At 31.2% G+C, this 27,463-nt stretch overlaps 1 protein-coding gene across 3 annotated transcripts; it reads right to left on the bottom strand.

Moving 5' to 3' along the window:
- Positions 1 to 3,691: 3,691 nt before the first annotated feature.
- LOC143044195 (protein N-terminal asparagine amidohydrolase-like) lies at positions 3,692 to 22,714 on the bottom strand. 3 transcript variants are annotated; one of them, XM_076216092.1, is made up of 11 exons: positions 22,627 to 22,714; positions 19,585 to 19,701; positions 17,450 to 17,552; positions 14,407 to 14,472; positions 13,681 to 13,789; positions 12,739 to 12,812; positions 12,038 to 12,091; positions 8,386 to 8,439; positions 6,951 to 7,051; positions 6,087 to 6,200; positions 3,692 to 5,219 (listed from the first exon to the last, which is right to left on the bottom strand). In XM_076216092.1, the coding sequence occupies exons 2-11, from the start codon at positions 19,663 to 19,665 to the stop codon at positions 5,055 to 5,057; spliced, it is 921 nt and encodes a 306-aa protein (XP_076072207.1). In that variant the 5' UTR covers positions 19,666 to 19,701; positions 22,627 to 22,714; the 3' UTR covers positions 3,692 to 5,054. The 3 variants fall into 3 exon arrangements, with proteins under 3 accessions (XP_076072207.1, XP_076072208.1, XP_076072206.1); XM_076216093.1 differs by having other exon boundaries at positions 22,592 to 22,703; XM_076216091.1 differs by lacking the exon at positions 22,627 to 22,714 and adding an exon at positions 22,479 to 22,610.
- Between the last annotated feature and the right edge of the window lie 4,749 nt (positions 22,715 to 27,463).

Here is a 27,463-nt window from a genome sequence, read left to right as displayed (position 1 = left end):
TTTATTTAGCATAACATGTAACAAGCTATGTTTCCGCATTCAGTAATTAAAGTTGATATCAAGATAGATATAAGTGGAAACAAAATGCTTACAAAGGAAGAAGCTTGTATTCCTACAAGCTTAAATTGGCCACTAATAAATGAACCAAATGTTATTTTGGATCCTCAATGCTCTTCAACTTTGTAATTGTTTGGCTTTATAAATATTTTGATATGAGCGTCACTGATGAGTCTTATGTAGACGAAACTCGCGTCTGGCGTACTAAATTATAATCCTGGTACCTTTGATAACTATTTACACCACTGGGTCGATGCCACTGCTGGTGGACGTTTCGTCCCCGAGGGTATCACCAGCCCAGTAGTCAACACTTCGGTGTTGACATGAATATCAATAATGTGGTCATTTTTTTTTTTAATTTCCTGTTTTCAAAACTTTAAATTTTTCGAAAAACTAAGGATTTTCTTATTCCAGGCATAGATTTCCTTAGCCGTATTTGGCACAACTTTTTGGAATTTTGGATCCTCAATGCTCTTCAACTTTGTAATTGTTTGGCTTTATAAATATTTTGATATGAGCGTCACTGATGAGTCTTATGTAGACGAAACGCGCGTCTGGCGTACTAAATTATAATCGTGGTACCTTTGATAACTATTTACACCACTGGGTCGATGCCACTGCTGGTAGACGTTTCGTCCCCGAGGGTATCACCAGCCCAGTAGTCAACACTTCGGTGTTGACATGAATATCAATAATGTGGTCATTTTTTTTTTTTATAAATTTCCTGTTAACAAAAGTTTAAATTTTTCGAAAAACTAAAGATTTTCTTATTCCAGGTATATATTTCCTTAGCCGTATTTGGCACAACTTTTTGGAATTTTGGATCCTCAATGCTCTTCAACTTTGTAATTGTTTGGCTTTATAAATATTTTGATATGAGCATCACTGATGAGTCTTATGTAGACGAAACGCGCGTCTGGCGTACTAAATTATAATCCTGGTACCTTTGATAACTGTTATAAGAAATTCAATGTGCACTCATGGAAATGCTATATATGTAGTTTGAATTATACACAGCTACTTTCGCACAAGCAATCTTGACGTACATCTGATAACTTGCATATCAACTCCTCATTTGTTCAGACGTATATAAACTGCATATTTGTTGTGTAGATGCATATAAACTGTATTAAAAGTATTCAGTATCGTTCAATCATGAGTATGACCTCGTCGAGTCAATAGCTTTCAGTTGTTATCCATTTGTTTGATGTGTTTGAGCTTTTGATTTTGCTATTTTATAAGGGACTTTCCGTTTTGAACCTCGAAGTTCAGTATTGTTGTGATAATACTTTTTTCATGTAAGCAGTTAACCTCTGTCATGACAATCATGGTAGGAAACTCAATCTCTTGGATATTATTTCGACTGTTAGATGCACACTCCATGTCCATGTGCGGGTATTGCTGTTATGTTGCTACATAAAAAAAATGGGTTCTGAAAAATGATATCATCCCGTTCGTCGTAAACTTCAAATATGAACCGACTATCCATTTCAATTTCTTTAAGTGTAAGAGATAAACCTCGTGATAAACAGACCTATACTATAGCCACATCTATGATATTCTTTCTTTGAAGTTCAATTGGATCAGTAGAACTAATCAACATTAACATTTTCACAAGAGAGTGAATAAATTTTAGTAAAAGGCCATCACGTATATATTTAATGTGTTTTCTTCAGTTTTAGTTTGTAGCCCGGATTTTTTTTCTCTCAATCGATTTATGACTTTCGAGCACCGGTATACTACTGTTGCCTTTATTTAAATAGCTAAAATTAAAGGTCAAGTCAGAAGAGAAAATGCTAGCGTCCTTATACTATGCGTAATTAGTAATTAGCCCTTATATGAAGGCTCTGCCTCTTACAAACAAGACAGTAGAGTAAACAAAAAGTGAGAAACGGACCACAGTTGGTTATCGTAGCAAAACACACCAAACAAGGGACAAATTAGGTTGTCAACAAAAAAACAAATAAAGCAAATAGACAAGCTAATCTAGTGTCAATTAAACAGAAGTTTGTGTTCGTTAAATGTATTATTTTTTTTCATTTCTATAAACGATAATACATCGAATTGTTGGTAGGGAAAGACAAATGTTTTAACTGTTCCATAATAAAAAGAGCTATTATTTTATGTGTATATAGCAACAACAAAATTATGTTTCCTTAGTAATACCTTTTCCTTGTTCTGACCTAATCACAGGAAAATATGTTTTCAAAAGTTTCTGATATTGAGTAAATACATATCATCCCACGTTCTATCATTTACACTTGATGCATTCAATAATCTATCCTCAAAATAAAACTAACATGTACATATATCTATTTGAAAACACAGATAAATTATGATTAATTAATATCAATATTATATGTTCTGAAGAGAAACTAGTCAAAGAAGACATCACTAGTAATACACTTCAATGATTTGTACCATTATGTTCCATTTTGGCGTAAATATAATTGTATTAAGATAGAACAATTGTTATCACCAGCCCAGTAGTCAACATTTCGGTATTGAAATGAATATCAATAATGTGGTCATTTTTATAAATTTCCTGTTTACAAAACTTTGAATTTTACGAAAAACTAAGGATTTTCTTATCCCAGGCATAGATTACCTTAGCCGTATTTGGCACCACTTTTTGGAATTTGGAATCCTCAATGCTCTTCAACTTTGTTCTTGTTTGGCTTTATAAATATTTTAATATGAGCGTCACTGATGAGTCTGATGTAGACGACACGCGTGTCTGGCGTACTAAATTATAATCCTGGTACCTTTGATAACTTTTATCATTCGTCAGTAAAAAGTCCAGATTTTGTCAGCTTTGAGTTGACCAGATATATACGCTGCATTTGAAGTGAGTTAAAAATATGACAAAAAGGACAAAAGAGCAACTTGTATGAATTGACAATTTGGTTAAGATCAATATATTTCCAAGGAAAGGTAACTTTTAATTTTACAGCATGGTCCATCAGCAGCTTTACAAAAAACAATCAAGAAAATAAATATGTAATGATCAATTAACATAAATATCAATTATATGGTCATTTTTATAAATTGCCAGTTTATAAAACTTTGAATTTTTCGAAAAACTACGGATTTTCTTATCCCAGGAATAGCTTACCTTAGCTGTATTTGGCACAACTTTTTGGAATTTTGGGTCCTCAATGCTCTTCAACTTTGTACTTGTTTGGCTTTATAAATATTTTGATCTGAGTGTCACTGATGTAGCCAAAAGTGCATCTGGCAAATTAAATCCTGGTACCTTTGATAACCATTTTTTTCTTTTAACAACTGGTTCCAAACACAATTACAATGGTTCAAGTGAAAACCCTCCACCCAAGACAAATCAATTAATGGTGGGGATCCGGTTTTTATGTGTTTTTTATTGTCATCCAAACAAACAAACAAAAAACAAATGACAACTTACAAACCTGGGACAATAGTCTCACCTTGAAAAAGCAAATATACTGTCAGTAAACCTAAATGCGGACACCCAGACAACAAAAACTTTGGTCTGTTTAACTAAATGTTGACACACAGACAACATATAAGCTGAGTTAACAAAGTGGTGACTTGGCTTACTAACAAACTTATACCATACCCCAATATATTTACAAATTAAAATAAAAAGGGAAACCAATTGAGTTTTTACATATCTTTTGTTTCATTAAATTACTAAAAATGTGTACAACATGATTTACTTCAAATTTGCTAGAAGCTTGTCTTTTTACAAAAAAGAGTTATTACATGAAGAATGGACATGTACAAAATGATTCTAGTTTTCTTATTTTAAATGTTCTACATTTGGTCATAACTGGCTCAGATATAAAACAAGTGACCTGTATATGACAATATAAAGACATTTTTCAAAAGACCTACCTTTTTAATACATGCCAAAAAACTAAATTTTTTTCAAAATAAACAAAACTACATATACAAAAAATAAAAAAAATAAAATAAGCATATCTAATACTGCATGATTATTAATTAACTTTTGATTCTGCATGTAAACATAAATAAATAAATTTTAAAAAATGATGGCTGAAGGATTAAAAAACATCTCTTCAACCAGTTTATTCCTTAAATGTAGATCAATGAACTATCTAATTTTGAACTCTGACCATAGACATTTAAATGTGTATCAGGTCCATATTAACAATACAATTAAATGCACTAATCTGTGTTTTTTACACTAGTCTAAATAAGTTTTGAGATTGAGTGCTGAATCTGAAAATTGTTATCGATTACCTTAAAGTTGGGTATGAGATGTCGACTATAAAACTTATATAAAGTATTCATTCAGGTGAAGCAACATTGGTGAAGTGGTAACATTTCCCATGACAACCACTTATTACAATAAAAAAAAAAATATTTTCGTATAACACATATGAATTCATTTGACCTCAGGTTTCTGGTTTGCTTAAGGTAGAGGTTGATTTCTTAATCATCAATAAATAACTTTGATTGGTCTTAACTTTCTCCTCCCTCTTTTCTGTTCCAAACATTTTTGAACTTTTTTTCAATCACAGTCTTGGGAAAATAGATGTTATAGAATGATTGTACTTAGATTAAAAACAAACATATTTTGTCAGTTTTCAAAAAGATATATAAATTAACTGGCAGGCATGATTTTAATGGAGTATAAATAATGACGATGAAAAGGACAATACATTAAAAGTAATCAATTTCTTATCAGAGCTAACAGTTTACTTTTGGGAATAAAAACAACTTTAACCTACCTTATAAACTATGTATACATAACTTTTCATTCAGCTGCGTCATTACAGATCAAATCATGTAAGGTAAATAATAGCAATATATAAAGTTTGAATGCATTTAAAGCTTAAATGCATTTGCTGAACTACAACAGAAAATTGTATAAAAAATTAACAATTTCTGGTATAAAACAATACTCTAACTTATATAATCATGATAATTGTTATTATCTAATAGAAATAAAAATTCTGTCATATCACATATAAATTTGATCACAGCACTTTTCATCATACTTTTGTCCATGAGCCATTTGATTCCAGATTATAACATCGGGGTTTACCGTCAGCAAACATGGACTTTTTAGGATCTGGATAATCTCTAATCTGTACCAGAGCAGCTCTTACTGAGGCCTCAAAGTGTGGAGGCTCCTGGTCAGGTGATGTAGATAAATGCTGGAAAGTAATAAGAAAATCAAGTTACATGGTGATGGATTAATATTGCATGTAACTATATTACAGAGTTTTAATTTTAAATATTGCAGAATGGATTTATTCTGTAACTTCAGAAAAACAGTACTGGTATGAAATAAAGAGTGTATCAATTATCTATCATATACTTATAAACAATTCCACACTGACAACATCATCTGACTTAAAATTCACTTTGAATGACACATAATAAATACTAATTTTACCAAATAACAGGCGTGCCGCTATTTTTTTCAAAATCTAATAATAATAAATGTAATTCCTTTCATTTTAAAATAATAAATAAGTCAGTTTGGGGATCGTAAACTGGTCAATGTTTGCACTGGACTTCTTTTTTTTGGCAGTTATTCACCATCTGAATTAAATTTCACAAAATTTTGAATTTGTAATTTCCATGAATTTAGGAACTGTATAGTTGTATAATTATGCAGTGTTAATCAGAGGATGAAAATTGATAGAAATAACAAAAACGCTGTTGTCTGAACACAGTGAACAATCATCATTTGTGAATCAATCTACATAATTTTATGTGGATTTTTCGTATTCAATGCTCTTCAACTTTGTTCTTAATTTAGCTGTTTAATACTTTTTTTATTTGAGCACCACAATTGAGTCTTTCGTAGAGAAACATGTGGTAGCGTAAAAATCCTAAGTCTGGTATCATTGATGAATTTTTCTTTTATACACAATGTCATATAAACTACAACTAAAAAACAAGCATTGCAAAACATCAAAAAAAGCTACTATAAAGTTCATATATCTAGTGTTCTATCCGAACATTTTTCCCTATAGCATGTTTTGAAATGTAGACAAATTTTTATCATGACAAACCTGTCTTATAAATAGGTCAGGCATTCTACACAGTAATTCTATCTCATCCATAGTACTGTATGTAATAGGATCTAATCGGATCTGACTCTTTCTGTGATCATAAATATTTATCACCTGGAAAAAAGCATAATTTATTACCACAAAGGGAGACAATTCAAACTACTTTATAAGAATTTAGATGGATCAATCTTTTTATTGAATCTATGCGCAAAAAAAGAAGAGAAAATCAATTCCAAAACAAATTCATTATGAAGTTGCAAATTTAAAATATGCTTCAAATTATTCTGTGTATTTTCAAGTCCTAGGTTAAACAAAGCAGGTACCCACTTTTTCTCATACCTGCTGGACAATTTTTTAAACAAACAAGTCAACCCAGCTACCCATTTTTTCTCCCTACTTTTTACAATGTATCTATAATTTACTAGTATTTTTACACTCCATTTATTTACCCATATATTGAAGTTGACACTATTGTCGGATCTTAATTGTAATTTGACTTCTGATAAAGCTTTATTGCAATGATTCAAAGTAAAGCTATCATCAATCTGTTTATAAATTTATAAATACTATATGGATCAATCATTTTGAAAATGAATCCTAACATTTCAGTGCTCAATGAGGTCCTTAACTTTTAAGTTGACTTCATTTCCTTAAATTCTTTGTGTTTTTCTATATATCTGACGAAAGACAACTGAAACAGCAATTTACTTACTGAACAATTTTTGACAAAATATCTTAGTGATAATTATTTATTAAACCCTTCAAAAGATATCTTCTAAAAGAATAAATGTTATGTCACTAAAAATGAATCCATTTTTTCTGGGTTTTTTACTTATATTAAAATCTTTATAAGTTGTGCCTTACCTCTTCAGTTCCTGTGAAGTGTCTAGCAGATCTTAATGGCATATCTGGTCCATGATCTAGGAATGTGCCTCTGTATACATCTCCTGTCTTTACATTTACAGCTAAACAAATTGCCAAATTAAAATCAGTGTACAAGTTTTTCAATTTTATCTAAATCAACAAATTTATTCGTTCATTGTTTAATCATACGTTTTTTGATTGAGTTAAGTCTGCCAATTGATATTTTATCGTATGTTTTTCTTTGTTGTGATGTTATGCTATTGTTTCAGAAAAAGGGAGAAGGTTTGGATCCATTAAAACGTTTAATCCCGCTGCAAATGTTTGCACCTGTCCTAAGTCAGGAATCTGATGTACAGTAGTTGGCGTTTGTTTATGTAATATATACATGTTTCTCGTTTCTCGTTTTGTTTATATAGATTAGACCGTTGGTTTTCCCGTTTGAATGGATTTACACTAGTAATTTTGGGGCCCTTTATAGCTTGTTGTTCGGTGTGAGCCAAGGCTCCGTGTTAAGGCTGTACTTTAACCTATAATGGTTTACTTTTTAAATTGTTATTTGTATGGAGAGTTGTCTCATTGGCACTCTCACCACATCTTCCTATATCTATATGTTTTGTAATAGTATGTACAGAATGGACAAAACTTCTTCACAGGGTGGACATAGGGGATATTTGTTTCAACCATTCTGTTAAATGGTCACAAGAGTATAAATAGTCATTTAAATAGTTTTTTTTAAATAAAGTTTACTTTGCTTGATTTTTCAGGGATACCTTGGATAATTAAGTACACAATGTATTCTGTTCACATTAATACAGATATTCTCATATCTTTTGGAGAAGATACAATATGCTGTTTTTCTTTTTACATTCAAAGTCTTAAATAAGTTGTTGTATAATTAAAGAAAGAAGAGCTGATCTCATGAAATTCTCAATGAAATTAATTTAAGGTGGTACCAAACGCCTTCACTAAAATAAATTTGGCTCGTTTAATTTCCGTAAAATTTTGACAAAATGTTAACTTTGACCATATGACAAAAAATATAAAAATTTAAAAAAAAAACCTTGAACCAAACACATCGGAAAATTTTCATTGGATAAATAGCTGTTTGACTAACACCAATTTTGATCATTGAGAAGCTTAATATTTTCTAAACAATACAATGTAATTTAAACCTGCAGCTGATGTTTACAGAGTTATCTCCCTGTAGTGTTATGTACAACCTTAATACTGGTTTAGATAATTAATGAATCTATAACAATGAAAGGACCAGGACAATTTGTATAATATTCAAACTTGAAATTTCCCTGTTTGTATAATATTCAAAAAAGCAATTTCACTTTTTAAACCTTTTAAAAAGTACAAACATTTCAAATTTCAAATAAATTGTTTGTACATCAAACTATTCTTTACAAATTAAAGACACCAATAAACCTACCTAATCCATATATCACAGGGAAATTCACACCTTTCTTTACCTCATTGTTTAAATCTGTAAAAAGGATGTAAAAAAGTGTTCAGATTTATGAGAAAACCGTAACAAATCAGTAATCGTTTAAAATAAAGAAACAAGGGGCTCTCAAGAGCCTGAATCGCTCACCTTAATTTTTTTGGTTAAATCTCTCATCAATGATTATTTTGGCTTTTCAATTTATTTAAATGTTCTTTGAATCGTCCTATTTTCTTCAAAAGCAAAAAAAAATCATTTTCTCCTATGTTCTATTTTAGCCATAGGAGCTATGTTTCTGACATACAAGGAAATGAAATATAAAATTTATACTAGATACTCTGAAACTCATTTAGCCTAAGTTTGGCTGAAATTGATACAGCAGTTTCAAAGGAGAAGATTTTTTAAAGTAAGTCAACATGATGAACAAATTGTGAAAAAAGTCTTTAAAGGGCAATAACTCCTTAAGGGGTCAATTGACAATTTTGGTCAAATTGACTTATTTGTAGATCTTACTTTGCTTAACATTTTTATTATTAACAGTTTATCTGTATCTATAATAATGTTCAAGATAATAACCAAAAACAGCAAAATTTCTTTAAAATCATCAATTCAGGGGCATTATACCTGAAAAACCGGTTACCCAATTCGGCTGAAAATTTCAGGACAGGTAGACCTTGACCTAATAAATACTTTAACTCTTGTCTTATTTGCTCTAAATGCTGGAGTTTTTGAGATATAAGCCAAAAACTGCATTTTACCCTGTGTTCTATTTTTAGCCATGACGGCCATGTTTTTTGACGAAATAAAAAATAAAGCACAAACTTTATTTTATACACCCTACTGATCATTCAGTTGAAGTTTGGTTGAATTTGGTTTAGTAGTTTTAGAGGAGAAGATTTTTTAAAGTTAGCAAATGGGATGAACAAATTGTGAAAAATTGTCATTAAAGGACAATAACCCCTTAAGGGGTCAATTGACAATTTTGGTCATATTAACTTATTTGTAGATCTTACTTTGCTGATCATTTTTGCTGTTTACAGTTTATCTTTATCTATAATAATATTCAAGATAATGACCAAAAACTGCAAAATTTCCTTAAAATTACCAATTAAGTGGCAGCAACCCAACAATGGTTTGTTTGATTCATCTGAAAATTTCAGGGCTGATAGATCTTGACCTAATGAACATTTTTACGCCATGTCAGATTTGCTCTAAATGCTTTCGTTTTTGAGATATAAGCCAAAAACTGCATTTGACTCCTATGTTCTATTTTAAGTAACGGCGGCCATGTTTTTTGACGGATCAAAAATCGAAGCACACACTTTGTGCAGGATAATCTAAGGAACAATCATATTAAGTTTCCTTCAAATCCATTCAGTAGTTTCAGAGGAGAAGATTTTTTAAAGTTAGCAAATTAGATGAACAAATTGTGAAAAATTGTCATTAAAGGACAATAACCCCTTAAGGGGTCAATTGACAATTTTGGTCATATTAACTTATTTGTAGATCTTACTTTGCTGATCATTTTTGCTGTTTACAGTTTATCTTTATCTATAATAATATTCAAGATAATGACCAAAAACTGCAAAATTTCCTTAAAATTACCAATTAAGTGGCAGCAACCCAACAATGGTTTGTTTGATTCATCTGAAAATTTCAGGGCTGATCGATCTTGACCAAATGAACATTTTTACCCCTGTCAGATTTGCTCTAAATGCTTTCGTTTTTGAGATATAAGCCAAAAACTGCATTTGACCCCTATGTTCTATTTTAAGTAACGGCGGCCATGTTTTTTGACGGATCAAAAATAGAAGCACACACTTTGTGCAGGATAATCTAAGGAACAATCATGCTAAGTTTCATTCAAATCCATTCAGTAGTTTCAGAGGAGAAGATGTTTGAAAAATTGTTAACGACGACAGACGACGACGACGACGACGTCGACGGACGCCAAGTGATGAGAAAAGCTCACATGGCCTTGTAGGCCAGGTGAGCTAAAAACTGCAAAATTTCCTTAAAATTACCAATTAAGTGGCAGCAACCCAACAATGGTTTGTTTGATTCATCTGAAAATTTCAGGGCTGATAGATCTTCACCTAATGAACATTTCTACCCCATGTCAGATTTGCTCTAAATGCTTTCATTTTTGAGATATAAGCCAAAAACTGCATTTGACCCCTATGTTCTATTTTAAGTAACGGCGGCCATGTTTTTTGACGGATCAAAAATCGAAGCACACACTTTGTGCAGGATAATCTAAGGAACAATCATGCTAAGTTTCATCCAAATCCATTCAGTAGTTTCAGAGGAGAAGATTTTTTAAAGTTAGCAAATGTGATGAACAAATTGTGAAAAATTGTCATTAAAGGACAATAACCCCTTAAGGGGTCAATTGACAATTTTGGTCATATTAACTTATTTGTAGATCTTACTTTGCTGATCATTTTTGCTGTTTACAGTTTATCTTTATCTATAATAATATTCAAGATAATGACCAAAAACTGCAAAATTTCCTTAAAATTACCAATTAAGTGGCAGCAACCCAACAATGGTTTGTTTGATTCATCTGAAAATTTCAGGGCTGATAGATCTTCACCTAATGAACATTTTTACCCCGTCAGATTTGCTCTAAATGCTTTCGTTTTTGAGATATAAGCCAAAAACTGCATTTGACCCCTATGTTCTATTTTAAGTAACGGCGGCCATGTTTTTTGACGGATCAAAAATAGAAGCACACACTTTGTGCAGGATAATCTAAGGAACAATCATGCTAAGTTTCATTCAAATCCATTCAGTAGTTTCAGAGGAGAAGATGTTTGAAAAATTGTTAACGACGACAGACGACGACACCGACGACGACGGACGCCAAGTGATGAGAAAAGCTCACATGGCCTTTTAGGCCAGGTGAGCTAAAAAAGGAAAAAATAAACTGATTGGTAACTATCAAAAGTTGAGAAAACACAGCAACTACTTCTTAGAACTTGAAATCTATTGTTCACAATCTGCACCAAAATCTTCTCTTTTAGGTGTAAATTTTTACAAAAATTATGTGATTAATGAGATAGATATTTACTGTAAATTCAGATTTTTTTAAAATGGACAAAACTTTAAGATTAATTATTGCAATTTCAAGAAAATCTTTATACAGATATATATATATCAGATATCAGAATGTGATTTCTTATAATTGCTATACTCAATCAGTTGTATTATTCACATTAACAAATTTTTTTTGTATACTATACATAAATCATTGCTTTAGTAAATTGTCCACTAATGTATAAATTATCAAGTTGAATGTGACCGATTTTAAATTAATTAATCAATAATATGTTGAAAATGAAAAATTAATAAGATAAGTATTTACATAAATTATGCATACAATAAACTCAACAATCTGACCTTAGATAAATTTAGTTACTTCCTAGCAGACCGTGCATTCAAAATATTGTGAGGAGTGCTTTAGCTGTTAAAATTGATATGCCATGTAATGGAATTAAGACATGCGCGTTACATTGACCTGTATCAAGTCTTGCCTTCCTTTGATAACGCGATTTAACAGTCAAGCCCTTTAAATCGAATTAATAAAAACCTTGCAATAATTTGTGGATTTACAGAATGTTATATGTTTAATACCTACCACAAATACATGCTGAAATTAAATGAATTTCCTCTGATGTACTGTTAAATGCATCTGAAAATACAAAAACAAATCTCTCAAAAGGACATCTATGGGTGCAATAATTTCAAGCTTAATTTTTATAAGAGTAAAAGTGGTATATTTTCCTCTTGAATTCTCCAAGAAACTGTTTTCTCTTTCACTTGGAAAAGCAAGAAATCAATTTCTAAGCATTTGTACCAGGAGGTTTCTTTAACGTAAACTGGAAAATATTTTATAAATAAAAAAGATTTTTTTTTAAATTAACCAGCTTTTTCCAATAATCAGAAAATGTAATAAATTATGTTCCCTTTCAATGATAGTAAATTATCTCCCTTGTAATGTTCTTTCTTCTTGATATTCAAGCTTCTCAGATTGAACATTTTAAACTAGTTCAATAGGAGGATAATATTATATAGCCTTATTATGTTCAAATTAATTGCTGGAAAATATTTCTTTTTTTCTCTCTCTGTCAATTAAGCTGAATGACAAAAATGGTGCCAGTTGCTGGTAATTTTAAAACCCTTTACATAAGTAAAATCTTCCTCATTTTGAATTTCAACAGAACTGCAATGCCAAACAAACTACTTTGGCATTGTTTAATATCTACTGCTATATTTGCATTTCTAAAAGAAAAATAATCCAACCATTTTTGCATTTATACAAAGTCAATTAGAACTTACTTAATGTCTTAATAGAAACTTTTTCCGATGACTCATCATCATCTTTAAATCCACCTGCAATATGCAGTTCATACCTGCAAAAGTCAAATATTAAACACATATATTGATCCAGCAAGTTACAAGAATGTGTCCATAGTATATGGATGCCCCACTCTCACTATCATTTTCTATGTTCAGTTGACCCTGAAATTGGTGTAAAAACTCTAATTTGGCATCAAAATTAGAAAAATCATATCATAGGTAAAATGTGTACTAAGTTTCAAATTGATTGGACTTCAACTTCATCAAAAACTAACTTGACCAAAAACTTTAACCTGAAGCAGGACAGACAGCCAGACAGACAAATGGACAGACAAAGGAAGGAACAGATGGACAAACGAACAGACACACAGACCAAAAAACATAATGCCCCTAGGTGGGTCATAAAAAATCAAGTGCTGTTCACCTTATTCATAAGCATGCAATCATTTCAAGTTTTATACTAAGTAGTAGTTTATTACTTAGAACTTATCAACTATCCCTCTTGGGTTTTTGTTAGCTGTTTGTATGCTTTGAAATTATCTGGTGAGTTAGGCCCTTTTCAACTGATTTTACAGTTTGTTCTTGTGTTGTGCTGTTACAACTTACAACACAGTCAAAAGTTAGGGGAGGGTTTGGTGCTCAAAACATTGTTTAACCCCACAACATTTGATGTGCTTATCCCAAAATAATTTTTTTTCATTTATTGTTCTGTACATAAATCAGGCTTAGATTTCTCGCTTGTTTACATTTGTCATTTCGTGGCCTTCTATACCTTGTTTTTGCAGTATGAGACTTTTTCAAAGGCCGTAAGGTGACTGACCTATAGCTGCTAACTTTTACATCATTTGCTCTCTGGTGGAGAGTTGTCTCATTGGCAATTATACCACATCTTCTTATTTCTATATGACATGTGTAACCTACCTGCCAAATGGTTTATTTTTACACAAGTCATTCATAACTCTCATGATATCTTTGACAGCTTTGTCTGAACCATATCCATCAAAATGAGCTATGCATACTGCTCCACAACCTAAAATGTCACATGCAATAAAACGGTTATTTCATCAAAATGAATGTGGTAGGTAGGAAGGGACTTCTAAAATCATCCCATAAACAACATACCCTATGTTATTCTGCATACATCAAATGGACATACAAAAATAAAGTGGGCATCCCTTTAAACTTTTTACTCTCCCATACTATGATAATATTATCTCAAATTGCAGGTTTTTTTTAATATTATCTCAAATTGAAGGTGTTTTTTTTAAAGTTTGTTCATGACAATCTTTTAATACTGTGAGAATGCTCTATTGAAATTCAAATGTAAATTCAACTATCTCCCTTTTAAAATTACTGATTAGAACTATTTGGTTCATGCAAAACAAATAAATATAATATAAACTGCATTTTTTTTTTGGTGATGTTTTATTGAAATCCTTTTGACTATTAAAGAGAAGTTGTGTTTACACTGTCAGGTGAACTGAGAGAGGGAGAACTATATACTTAAGCTTATTCTGTGTGTGCATATTTTTTTTTAAAAGAAAACTTTTTAATATACCATATAAAAAAAGAGGATGTGGTATGATTGCCGAAGAGACAACTCTTCACTTGAGACAAAATGACACATAAATTAACAATATACCATACCTGTATGTCGGATTATAACTATGTGGCAAGTTGTAGCATCTTCTGATCCCATAACAAGTATTTTCTCTAAAAAAAATAAACAAAATCACCTTATAATTTACCTACAAAAACCATTTTAAAATATTAAATAGGGAATCTTGCATGACAAATGACAGTAAACATGTTTCTCAAATAACTTTAAGTATATCAGTTTACTTTCATTTGATGCAAACAATAGTTTAAAAATTCCAGTAAAATGAATGAATGAAATGAAATGATATCATGTATCTTATACATCATAAAAAATGTTTATTAGAAATGTTTTCTAATAACAAAATGTACTGCACACCAGTGCACACCACCATTGTTCTATAATAAAGACACTGCATAAACAAAGAGACAAATAGATAGGTTTGAACAGAAAAGGACCTAAATGTAAAATTTATCAAAGGCACTCAATTATAGATAAATTGCATTGTTATACCTGGGCCTAAAATAAAATTTCATTTGTTTGGCATTGCCGCCCGACCTACTGAAAAACTTGCCGCTCAAATAATTTTATTTGTGTTTCAGAAATTTTTTTTTTTTTTATCTAAAAATAAAAAATCGAAAATGTGCCGGAAATTGATCGTATCCGCCGAGTTTGTTCCTGACTTTACTTATTTCAAATCATGATCTTAAAAGCGCTTGCCTTACACTGTATTGGGAGCAAACATTTAAATGACATGGAATAGAAAAAGTCTGCCAAAAGTAATGTCAAAGAGGCCGGCAGGGGAAGGCATCTCCCTATGCTGCAATGCATTGGTTAAGGGAGATGGATTTTATCAAAAATCAAATTTCAGCTATTCTTTGAAAGAAACGTTCTGAGAGACCTTGTAGAGGACTCAATTTTATCTTTTGTAAAGCAGAAACAGATGATTTCTGCTTGACTTTGTCGCTTCATGAGATAGAAGTTTTTCACCGGGACATCACAGAACAAATATGCGTGGCTCTTACATTTGTTGAACTTATTAAATATTTGAAATTAATCATTGACAAATTTTCCCTTGAACCAGAGAACAAAGTATCTACTGTAGTCAGAACCACAATGATGCATTCAAGATAATTATGGCTGTAAGCACCAAAGCTTAAAGACCATAATGATTTACAGGTTTATAGTAGTTTTGTACCAGTAGATGCTAGCCTGGAACAAAACATACATATTTTAAAGACTAGCATCTTGTGTCAATTGAAGTACTTCCCCCTTTTCTTGCCTGCCTTCTTAACATGAATAAGATAATTCTTAAAACATAAAAGATACTGACAGAAACATATTTATAAATGTATCCAGTGTACTAGTGATGAATAAAATCCCCTCCTTTTCCACAATTCTAAGGGCTCATTAATTTATCTGTATTCATGTAATGCATGTCCAGATTTCTGTTAATCAAACAAGCATTACAACCCATAATTTATTTATCTGCAAAAATTGTCTGTCCTGCTGCATATTTCCATTTTGAATTTATCATACGTTTTAAACCTATCCCTGAAAAACCTTGCACTTGGATAATATTAGTATAAACACCATATCTATTTGTGCCAACCTTCCAAATTTTTAATATTTTGCTATCCTAATTTGGAACAGATCCTTTAAATCCTCAAAACTTATCAGGGGAAGTAGGCGTGTTTGTATGGTAGTTCGTCACACCTTACATGTATGATTACTAGCCTCCAGGTATTGGTTTGAGCCCTAGTTGGGCAGTTGCAAAATTAAGGTTTGATTTTCATGTCAGATGTGATAAGGTTAGTCAGTTTCCTCCCACAGGTTGGCATTTTCCTTCAAGTATTACGGTTTAGTACGGCACTAAAACTGACTGCCATGAAATTACCCATATGGTGTAGAAAGTGATGTTTATAAAACCAAAGCAAACAATCAAAGTTTTAAATCTTTGTCCATTTGTACAAGGAGCCGTAGTGGTTGAGCCATTTAACTTATGGTAATTTTACCAAGCTGTGACCACAACTTTAAGATGTGACTTCAGGCCTCTGTTCAATGGGCAGTCCCACAATAAAAGTTCAATTTTCACGTCATACATTTTATATGGTTAATTTGTCAGTTTCCTGCCTCAGTTCTGTGTTTTTTTCTGGGTACTTTGGTTAACTTTGCCAATAAAACTGACTGTCTTACGTGAAATTATCCATATGATGTAGAATGTGACATTGATGGTTGACCCCTTTCAAAGAAACCACCAGCATGTACACACAACAATGCTGCAATGCTTTAGACAACATTGATCTGGAGACTTCATGATTTACATGTATAAGGCTTTTAAATGTAAAAAAAAAAAAAAAATCCCTACCTACCTACCCACCTGCTGATAGTGTGGGTCGGCAATGCCAAACAAACAATTTTTTAAGGGTGGCCCTGTACAGGATTAAAAACACCAAACCATCTCTCTTTGCACTCTACTGTTCATTTTAATTATATGTATTCTACTAGAAAGTATTTCATTTTATTCCCTATTGATTTGGATGTCCAAAAAATTTGAACTTGGCATTCCAAATCCTTGATTTTAGTACTACATACTTGATGAAGATTATTACCAAAATAGTCCACTTGTATTTGTAGTACTGGTATTTGTATTTTGGTCCATCTAATGAGTTAAGCCTTTTTCAACTGATTTTTATTGTTTGTTCTTATGTGGTACTGTTACAGCACTGTCCCAAGTTAGGGGAGGGTTGGGATCCTGCTAACATGTTTAACCCTGCCACATTCTCTATGTTTGTGCCTGTCCCAAGTCAGGAGCCTGTAATTCAGTGGTTGTTGTTTGTTTATGTGTTACATATTTGTTTTTCGTTATTTTTTTGTACATAAATTAGGCTGTTAGTTTCTTGTTTGAAATGTTTTACATTGTCATTTTTGGGCCTATTATAGGTGACTATGTGGTATGGGCTTTGCTCATTGTTGAAGGCCATACAGTGACCTATAATTGTTAATTTCTGTTTCATTTTGGTCTCTTGTGGAGAGTTGTCTCTTTGGCAATCATACCACATCTTCTTTTTTTTCCTTCTGATTAAAACTTACCATCTTCAGGTGATGTGGCTGCAAATTCTCTCTGTCCCACATACAACAAACCTATAGGTGCTACCTTTTTAAGTGGACCTGATTTCAACTTATTAGACGAATCCTACAACACAACAAAAAAGTTATATGTGGTGAAACAACACAAACAATAAATATTTCAGTTCACCCCCGAAAACAAGAGAAACTGTGAGCGACTGGTCACTGATGATACCCCCGCCCAAATATTTCGTTAACAGGAAGTAGTTTAGTGCTGAATCTGAAAACACATCAAATGGTAAAGCTGACTTATATAAACCTAAGGATCAGGATTTCCCGGAATATCACAGGAAATCCTGTTTCAATACTTTCCTTAAAAATCATGAAAAGTCTTGAAATTAAATAAAATATCTCAGTAAGGTCTTGGTATATCCTAGGATTCTTGCAAGGGCATGATGAATCCAAATTTCAGAAATTCTTGTATTGTAGTTCCTGAGAAAAATGTTTTTTCAACTTGGCTACTCATGTGAAAAATGATGTAAATGTTAGGTAAACAGGAAGTTGTTGGATGATAAGTCTGAAAACGCAACAGACAGACAGACAGACAGACAGACAGACAGACAGACAGACAGACAGACAGAGAGGGCAAGATTAGATAAAAAAAAGAGGTAATTTTTCCACTAAACATAACATATTCTTTTTTTCATTTGTTATGGCAAAGTTCAATATTTTCTATTGTTTTATTGCTTTATAAAAAATTATTAAAAATGTTCCTATAGGTTAACAACTTGATTTTTGCTAAAACAATAAATACTTTTTGTCATAATATTAAATATATACTTGAGAAGACAACACGCCCGATCATTTACAATATTAACAATATACATTTTGTACTTGCATCTTTTAATTTTCATAAAAACAATCATATATCATAAAAGTACGTAGTGCAATATATAACACCAATATCTACTCCCTGTATACATAGTATAATAAACTTTCTCTTGAGAAAACATTGTATCAGGCCAACAGTTTCATAAACAAAAATTAGCAACAAACTTATCATAAATCAAAAACAAGATTTAAATATAATAGTTTTTATGCTTCATCATAAAGTTAATTGTACTATAAAAGACTTTTGTGTAATTTAAATTATGGGTTATCACGGTTTATAATCTTAGGTGATGACAAGTTCAATAATACACAAATACTCATAGTGCAGTTTTACAATATAAGAAAACCATTGCCCCATGCTTGCCAAAATTTATTACAATTTTATAAGTGTCAAGCTGTCTAGGGTCTATTGTAAAATGTGGTCAGGGGCCATTAGACTGGATCTGGCAGATTGACAGCTTCAAATTAATACAATTAATTTTACTGACGTAGGCATTAAAAGAAGAATATTAAAGTATACTTGAACCAAAGAGTAGAATTTCTATCTGAACATTAAGATATAAGTGTAAACCAACTTAATTTTGCTATGTTTTAATTTCATTGATGTATTCAGCCTTCACAATAAACTTTGAGTCTACAACCACGAAGCTCAATTTTTTGAAAATTTCAGTTGGTTATCTGTTTGCTTGTAGATAAGAATTTTACAAGCCATGGCCATAGGACTTGTGGTTTAGCGTGAAGACTGTGTAATAATATTATATAAGAGAAGACTGAAGTTAAATATATTTGCGACAATTGATATTCCTGTTATTCTTTTACTTGTGAAATTCATTAAAATTAATTTTTACTCATGAAAGTCACTATAAATAATTGTTTGTGAAAATTAAAGTTGATTTACAGTAAATGAAGAGTAACACATTAGAACATTTAGCAAGAGCAAAATGGTTTTAATATTTGTTCAATTTGTAATCACACGTGATTGAAAATAGAATGATATTTATGTCCTACTTCCCCAGTCAAAGTGACTCAAACCAAAAATGACCAAATATACAATCATGCAATTACTGATCTGATGTAAGGTGAGGAAGATTTTTGTCAACTCATTTACTGACAAATCTATGAGCAAAGCTTCTTTGAGGGTCAAATTATGTTTCTTTCAGTATTCAAATTTTCTGATACTATCTGATCAAATGTCAGGTGTACTGTCTGTTAATTATAATGGGTCTGTGATTTGAGTATTGATATTGCTTTAGTAAGTTCATACTTACCTTAAAGTCATATTTATCAAGGAATTCTTGTACTGTCTTTGGTACACCACCAATGGGTTTACCCTCAATCATCAAAGGCATCTTATATTGTATTTTTAAGTTATATTACTCATTTATCTGAAAAATAAAATCATATTCATAATTGATTATAATTGATGACTTCTCCATACTTAAGATCATCCCCAATTTTAAAGGGGGTTTGTGTTGCTAAATCTTACTATCTTGTGTGTTGTATACGCATTACTGATTTTGTTTTTTGCTCTTTTTCTTTTTTTTCCATGGCATTATCAGTTTAATTTTTGACTTGCAAGTTTAAAAGTCCAATAGTTATCTTTAGCCTCTCTTTTAAAGTGAATTCAATGTATATCCTCTTGTGAAATACAAATAATGGTCATGAATGTGTCGACTCTTTGTCTGGTAAATCCATTCCTTTACAGTCATGATAATAAAATGAATGCATTTGTCATGTGAATTTCATTCAACTTATACAAGTTACAAGAAATAAATAACTTATCGAAATTATTTAGATTGAAAACAATTTTCAATTTTACCAATCTATATTGTATGCCTGAAGGCTGATATAACTAACACTTAACTTCTTTTTCAGACTAACCTATAACTATATATTAATAAAATCGTTAAAGGCAATCAATATCAATCTCTAACTTAATTAATCTTTACATAAGGAAAGTACTATCAATTTTGACACAATGTACTTTATCATGTTTATCTGGTTTTAACTTTTTAAACTTGACAAGCCATTATCTAAGAATTAATTGAAGCTTTTTATGTTTACTAGATATAATAAAAAACGTGTATTCCAGAGGCGGATTTAGGGGCTTTTTGGGAAAAAAATTGGTTGCTTATATAGGGAATCACTGAAGCGTGACTGGAGAGGCCCCCCTCTTAGGTCAGTCAGCGGGCCCCCACTTATGAAAATTTCTGGATCCGCCACTGTATTCATCCATGACACAAAATTTCAAATGAAAATTGATAAAACTAAAAACAAGGAAATGCTATTTTTTACTTTTCTTGTTTCATTCATCATTGTTCATATATATAAATTGAATGTTGGGCTTTCAACAAATTGCAAAGGCTCATACACATAGAGTTAAACTTATGTTTTGTGTAGTTCAAAACTGTTTCTAGTTTTTAATGTAGCATTTGATGCCAAACAGAGTTTTTCCCAACAGTATACTAGTATATTATATGTCAAACACAAATTGCCAAATATTAACCATTTATCTTAAGTATACTGTATTACAAAAGTTCTTTGAAGTTTACAATACAAGATTTATTGATTATTGATCAAAACAGATCAATTACTAAAATATACAATGTCAACATATATACAAACATACCTTGATACACTATAGAATAACAAAAATACTGATAACACTTAAATAAATACTTGATCAAAAATCTAAACTTGTCAACAATTTTATCATATTTGTTGCTGGACAAATCAAGACCACTGATCTTGTAGAAATAACTTACTTAAAGCTACCATGATAGTAAGTGTCACCCTGTTTAATAGTACTGACTTGGCCAAAGTCAACTTATATTCTTGATCTACAAGATTTATCTTAAATGTATATATGTTAAATTAGCTTTAAATTGTAGATCAAATTGATCTGTTCCCATGAAGATAACTACAGATAATTAAATAAGCATCTTTCTGCCGTTTAATGTAGACCTGATTATAATTGAGCTTTGATGCCACCCAAATAGACCAGAAAACATCAAAAAGTGCAGATAGGATGTTGAATATACGAAAGCATCACTCAAAACAAATTGAATAGACATTATCAATACCCAGAGACCAATATCCATGATGATGTTACAGTTTATTCATTTATTTTACTATTCACTGTATACACATGAAAATATTAATGCTTTATTATTCATATAATATTATACATTAGATTATATCAACCACTAACTCCTCAAGAAATATAATATTCTCTTCAATTGAAGTAAGGAGTAACTAAGCAAATCAGAATAATGTGTCCAGGTAAGGTGACATATCTTCCATCAGACTGTTACCTTGTGAACTAGCAAGTTAAAAATCTGGCACTGTGTGTCTGTCGAGTACAAAGCAGGGTAACTTTTCATATAACATTAATAAGTTCTCCAGAGGCAGATTGGGGGGGGGGGGGGGCAGGGGGCCCGGGCCCCCCTTTTTGGGAAAAAAATTGGTTGCTTATATAGGGAATCACTGAAGCGTGACTGGAGCGGGCCCCCTCTTAGGCAGTCAGTGGGCTCCATCTTATGAAAATTTCTGGATCCGTCACTGTTCTCATCCTGAATATATACATATCAATTTGCTGCTGGACGTTAAGAAGCCGACCATCATCATCATCAAATCAATTGATTGATTGATTATTCTCACATACTTACTATACAACGAAAAATAGCTCATGCATAATCAGTACAAGAAGCAATTAATATACAAGAAAAGAATTAAGTAAATTCTGCAATGTGAGTAACGAGAAGGCTAGTTTGTAAATTTTGTTGTTGCTACTGAAAAATCAGAGTAATTTAGAAGAAAATGTTGAATTGCAGTTTTACATTCTATCAAAACTTCAACATTTCAACTGCACAATTCTCTTTATTATTATTTAGTGTCCAGTCATATATTTTACCTTTTTTGGTACCCATGTTGACCTGTTATTGATATGTTTTATCATAATCTTTTTAAGGTTTGCAGAAATCATTTGATAATCAAGTCCCCCCTTTTTTCTAGTCACTGCACTTTACAAATGATTTCAGTCTTCTGATGAATTAAATTGGACATAGCTCTGAAGATTTAAATGCATATTTTTTCAGATGAATTAAATAAATTACTTCTTCATCTTTACAAGAATTTACATTGATAAAAATATAGTACTCACCAATAAGGAAAAAACTCCAATGTATAAATCACATTGATTACAAGTCAGTCAACCGTAACAAGTCGACAATCCATGAACAATTAATAAATGCTACCCGTTATTAAATTACACACCATAAAAAATCAAAACATGATCATCCTTAACATACAAACAATGTTGTTTTCCACATAAATAGCATCCCATACAAATTAAAAATCAGTCAGAAAGCAACCATTCAAATTTACCTTACATGAACGTTTAAATTTCTGTACGATTTATTGTGTATACTAATATTGATCGTTAATCTATATATCAAATGGTTTAAATTTAAATGCATTAGTCAATAGATAGAATTGAACAGTGAATAAATCCAAATACAAATGTACAAATAAATAGAATGCTTATCGTGTTTCATTTTTCTCAACAAAATATTTGAAGTTCGAATTTTTTTTTTTATTCAATTGTGTTGAATGAATGAACATTAATTAACCTAGCTCACATGCACCATGCACCAACATTATTCTTCTTCTCCCAAAATCATGAAAATAGAATTCTGATTTTGAACACCTGAACTAATATACTTCAGATAAGAGTTAACCTTATATATATATATATATTAGAAAGGGTACCTAGCAAAAATTTAAGGCCATTCCAACTGACATGAATAATTATAAGGAAAAAGGTTTTCTCCAACCTTAGATTGGCATGTAGAAAAAATCACATGTTTGTATCTGTGTTGAAAACTGTACTTTGACCTATAATGGTTTACTTTTACAAATTGTGACTTGGATGGAGAGTTGTCTCATTAGCACTCATACCACATCTTCTTATATCTATATATAATATGTAACCTAGTCCCCAGCATTCCTTAGAGAGATTACTAAACATCTAATAAAACTGTATGTTTGCAGAGACAACAATTAAATCTATTGATCAACATCTTGTAAATTTTGAATTTTATGATTTGTCAAAAGGCGAAAGTATTCTGAAAAGAACAACATTTTGTCTATTTAAAGATTCTATCAATGTTTATATACAATGTAGTATATATTCATCTATTGACTGGAGCTAGGGCGCCATGATTATGTGCATACGAAGCTTACAAGAAATCTTTGGACATCTTTTTAATTCAGTAATGAACATAGTTTATATATGTATACAACATTTTAAAGAACAATTTACTCTTAACAACAACCATAAAAACCCTATTTCTCGTATGAAATATCGACTAAAAAAACTAGCCAAGGAATTTGTTTTTGTCCTGGCTGATAAAGCTGCTTATAATATCATTTTTGTTTGGACGGAAATTTAACATTAAGGTTCTGCAAAAGGAAATCCCGAATTCACCAACGATCCAACTGATTCCATTTTCGGAAAACAACATCTGTAACAAACATAAACTTTTAGCTACTTCTTTACAAGCAGAACCAAATACAATGAAAGTCCCAACTATGTACCGGCTTCAGAAGCTACACAAAACCCTCAAAAATCTAGATTTATTTCATCTTCAAGCCATTGTTCCACTACTAAATTGTCTATTCTACTTACTAGTACACTCAAGTACAATCAAAGACCTGATAATAAATTGTTCAAATAAGGCCTTAGAAAATAGTGGAATAAATTACTTTTGGAGTGTTCAAAACTTGTTGGAAGTACTTTATAAGTTGCATGCATATTCAGATATTTGTGATTTTGAATCTGTTCAAAGTTTTGATTTTTCTACCCTATATATACCACTTTGCCTCATACAGGTTATATTCTTAATAGAAAAAATTCACACATCTAAATAAATGAGCAATTAAAAAATTAGCAAAGACCCATCAAAACAAAATCTGATACAATTTTCTTCTTTTTTTTTAAATTGATACTTGTTTATTCCAAATACAAAAATTTAACAATTCAATACTGTTAGATACTTGGATGATATATTAGCTCTCAATAATGACAACTTCAGTATGTACTTTGAATGTATACTAAAGAAATGTATCCTGTTGAACTAACAGTTACTGTTGAACTAACAGTTAACTGTATGTATTTACACTCAAAATGAGTTTACAAACATCACATAAGTATGTCATTTCAGGCTAAATACATGTACATATATTAGTTTTTTTTTCAATTAAATAAAGCTAATAATAACAATATACCACTGCCTTTTCTTCGATCTTGATATCTATATCATAAACAGGAAGCTGAATACAAAAATTTATGATAATAGAGATGATTTTTCATTTCCTATCTTTTATTATCCATTTTTAGATGGTGACATTGCTTGTCACCATCTTATGGTGTTTATATATCTCAACTTGTACGATTCCCTCGTGTATGTAACACAGATTAGATTTTAGCAAGAGAAATTTATGTATTACTAAAAAATATTACACCAGGGTTTCCGATATCACAAACTAGTCAAAACATTTACTAAATATCATCATCGGTACAAGGACATCATTTGTAAATATAATTCAACATGCAGACATCTTATACGTTCAGGTATTTCACATTCCACTTTTTTATGGTAATATTCTTTACAAAGCACAAAAATGTCAGACTCAGCATTCACCTCAAAAGCTAACAAAACCTTTAAGCAGACTTATTAAGAAGGGATATTATAACCTGACAACAGTATCGTAACTATAATACAGTTAGGATACTGGTCTGTTGTCAGGTCATTAAGGATTGCATATTTTGGCTTTCATATTGATTCACTTATAGGGTCTTTGCATGGGAATAAAACACATTTATTCTAAAACCAGTTGTTGGCATGACAAGGGTTATGTTCTTCTCATACATTTTATGATGGTATAATACTAAACACCTAACAGGAGTGATTGTGCTTGATATTCATATGATGAAGACAAAATCTTCGTTAGTCTTGTATGATTTTTTATTTTAGTTTCTTGTGTATAATTTGGAGTTTAGTATGATGTCCATTATCACTGAACTAGTATACAGATGATATTTGTTGAAGGACCAGCTGAAGGACTCCTAGGGTTGCAGGAGGGCCAAATGACTTAATCATTCTGACATATCACAAATAGTTATTTTTCTAATGTAAACCTTTTATTATCAGAGTATTATAAAGGGGGCAGGTCTGAACACGGAAAATCAAAAAGGGGAAAACAAAGCAAGAGAAATGAAATTGTTAATATTAAGGAGAAAAGTAACAAAGGTTACTCAGCCTTTCTTGGAGATCATGTATTTGGTCTACTTTTTAATCAAATCTCAGAAATTAATAGTACAAACACGATACACAGAAATTATATAAGGGGAAACACACATCATCAGAAATGTAATTTATTAAACATTGATTATTTCTTATTTAAAACACTGGAAAACAATTGCTTAAAACATTTTCCTTAAAAAAATCATAATTCAAAACAAGGAAACCGAAGATTATGTTATATTATATTTGTCTCTTGTTAAGTGAAAGTGTCAGATCTATTCCAATGTAAAAAAATAAACTTTTATTGTTTGGTTGTTTCTGGACACACTATATATTGGTTGTTAACATTAAACAATGCATGTATATTAAAAATTCGGAGCACACAAGTGATGTAGGAAGCTCTTTTGTAGCAATCAAGTTGTCAATGCTGGGTACAATAGTGTAACCAAAGAGCATGAATCTTTAATAGAAAAGGACATTGTTTTCTTGAGACCTGTGTTAAAAGTCAGTGCTTTAACCCACTGAGCTAAGGAGGTACTTCCCATGTTTAATTGCTTACTAGGTACTTTGTAAAGGAAGCATCTCTGACAACAGGATTTTTTTTTAATGTGTTTTGGTTAAACCATTTAAAATATCTTTTTTATGAAATTATCATTAATTATGTGGTATATATCCTTACACAAAATTGTAACATGTATATAATAGAATTAAGTCTGTAGCTAAAATAGAATAATGGAATTTTTTTTTGTTGCTTCAGATCTATAAAATTAAAATTGAAAAATCCCATAGCATTTAATTTAAACATATTTATTTATAGTGGATTGGGAAACAAGTTTTGCAACCTATATAAATCCCTTTCCACTTTGCGGGTGCGAGTGCTGCCTTGTAGCGGCATTAGCCTACTCTTTTTCGAAATCTACAAGGGTGCCTTTAACGTGCAAGAGATATGGCTCTCTCCCATAGCATTGCCATCAAGCATAAAAGATTTATTTAAAGTCGGTTAAACATATAACAATACAACATAAGCTCTGTAGAGCTTTTATCTGACATACATAAATGACAAGCACAATACATAAAACACATAAAACATAAAGCACATCATGCAAAATAAATAATGTTATCATATACTTAGACTAAATAACATATGATTTTTACCGTATGACAATAGTATTAAATTAAAGTATTTTCCATATTTTCCGAATTGGTGCTTAGCGGGCTGATATGAAAAGTTTATCACATGCTTCGATTGTTATCACATGCCTTTCCGTAACGTTATCACATGGCATTCCGGTGATACTCAGCAAATTTCGGAAAATACACCTCAATGCTACGTTTACAATGAAAATAATAATCTGATATTATCAAGCACAGCAATTAATAAGCACAATTAAAGCATATAAAGCAAATATAAAATGAAGGTAAACTAACATTCATGCCATAGCTATTATAAAGCAATATAAAAGTACAGTAATTCAAGCATTGCTATAAGAGGGTGGTAAAGGGTTATTTTCGTGCAACGTGATCGCCGTTTTTTATTTCACATTCAACGTGTTTTTACTTTTTTATTTGACGTTCAGTCGGTCAAGACGGGTGCCTCGTTCAACGTGTTCTGCTTATTTAATTTTACGTGCATCGTGATTTTCAAAGTCTTATTTTGCGTGCTCGGTATTTTTTAAATAAAATTCAAACACTAGGCAGGGATCGTCAAGAAATACTTTTTTAAAAGCCGTAAACCAACTCTATCATAAATGTGTATACTAAATCGGGAATATCAAGTAAAACAAAGAGTTTATATATACAAGAAGGCAGTGACTCAGTCACCAAAGGTTCAAATTAAAGT

Source organism: Mytilus galloprovincialis, chromosome 9 (genome assembly GCF_965363235.1).
Source record: "Mytilus galloprovincialis chromosome 9, xbMytGall1.hap1.1, whole genome shotgun sequence".
Lineage (NCBI taxonomy): Eukaryota > Metazoa > Mollusca > Bivalvia > Mytilida > Mytilidae > Mytilus > Mytilus galloprovincialis.
This window is presented reverse-complemented; position numbering and strand designations above follow the sequence as displayed.

Excerpts from the sequence above, each read along its gene's own strand:
- LOC143044195 (XM_076216092.1), bottom strand. The coding sequence starts at position 19,665 with ATGCCTTTGATGATTGAGGGTAAACCCATTGGTGGTGTACCAAAGACA. Across the intron at positions 8,440-12,037 it reads AATTTCAGCATGTATTTGTG|ATTTAAACAATGAGGTAAAG; the intron begins GTAGGTATTAAA and ends TCCTTTTTACAG. Across the intron at positions 6,201-6,950 it reads ACTTCACAGGAACTGAAGAG|GTGATAAATATTTATGATCA; the intron begins GTAAGGCACAAC and ends GCTTTTTTCCAG.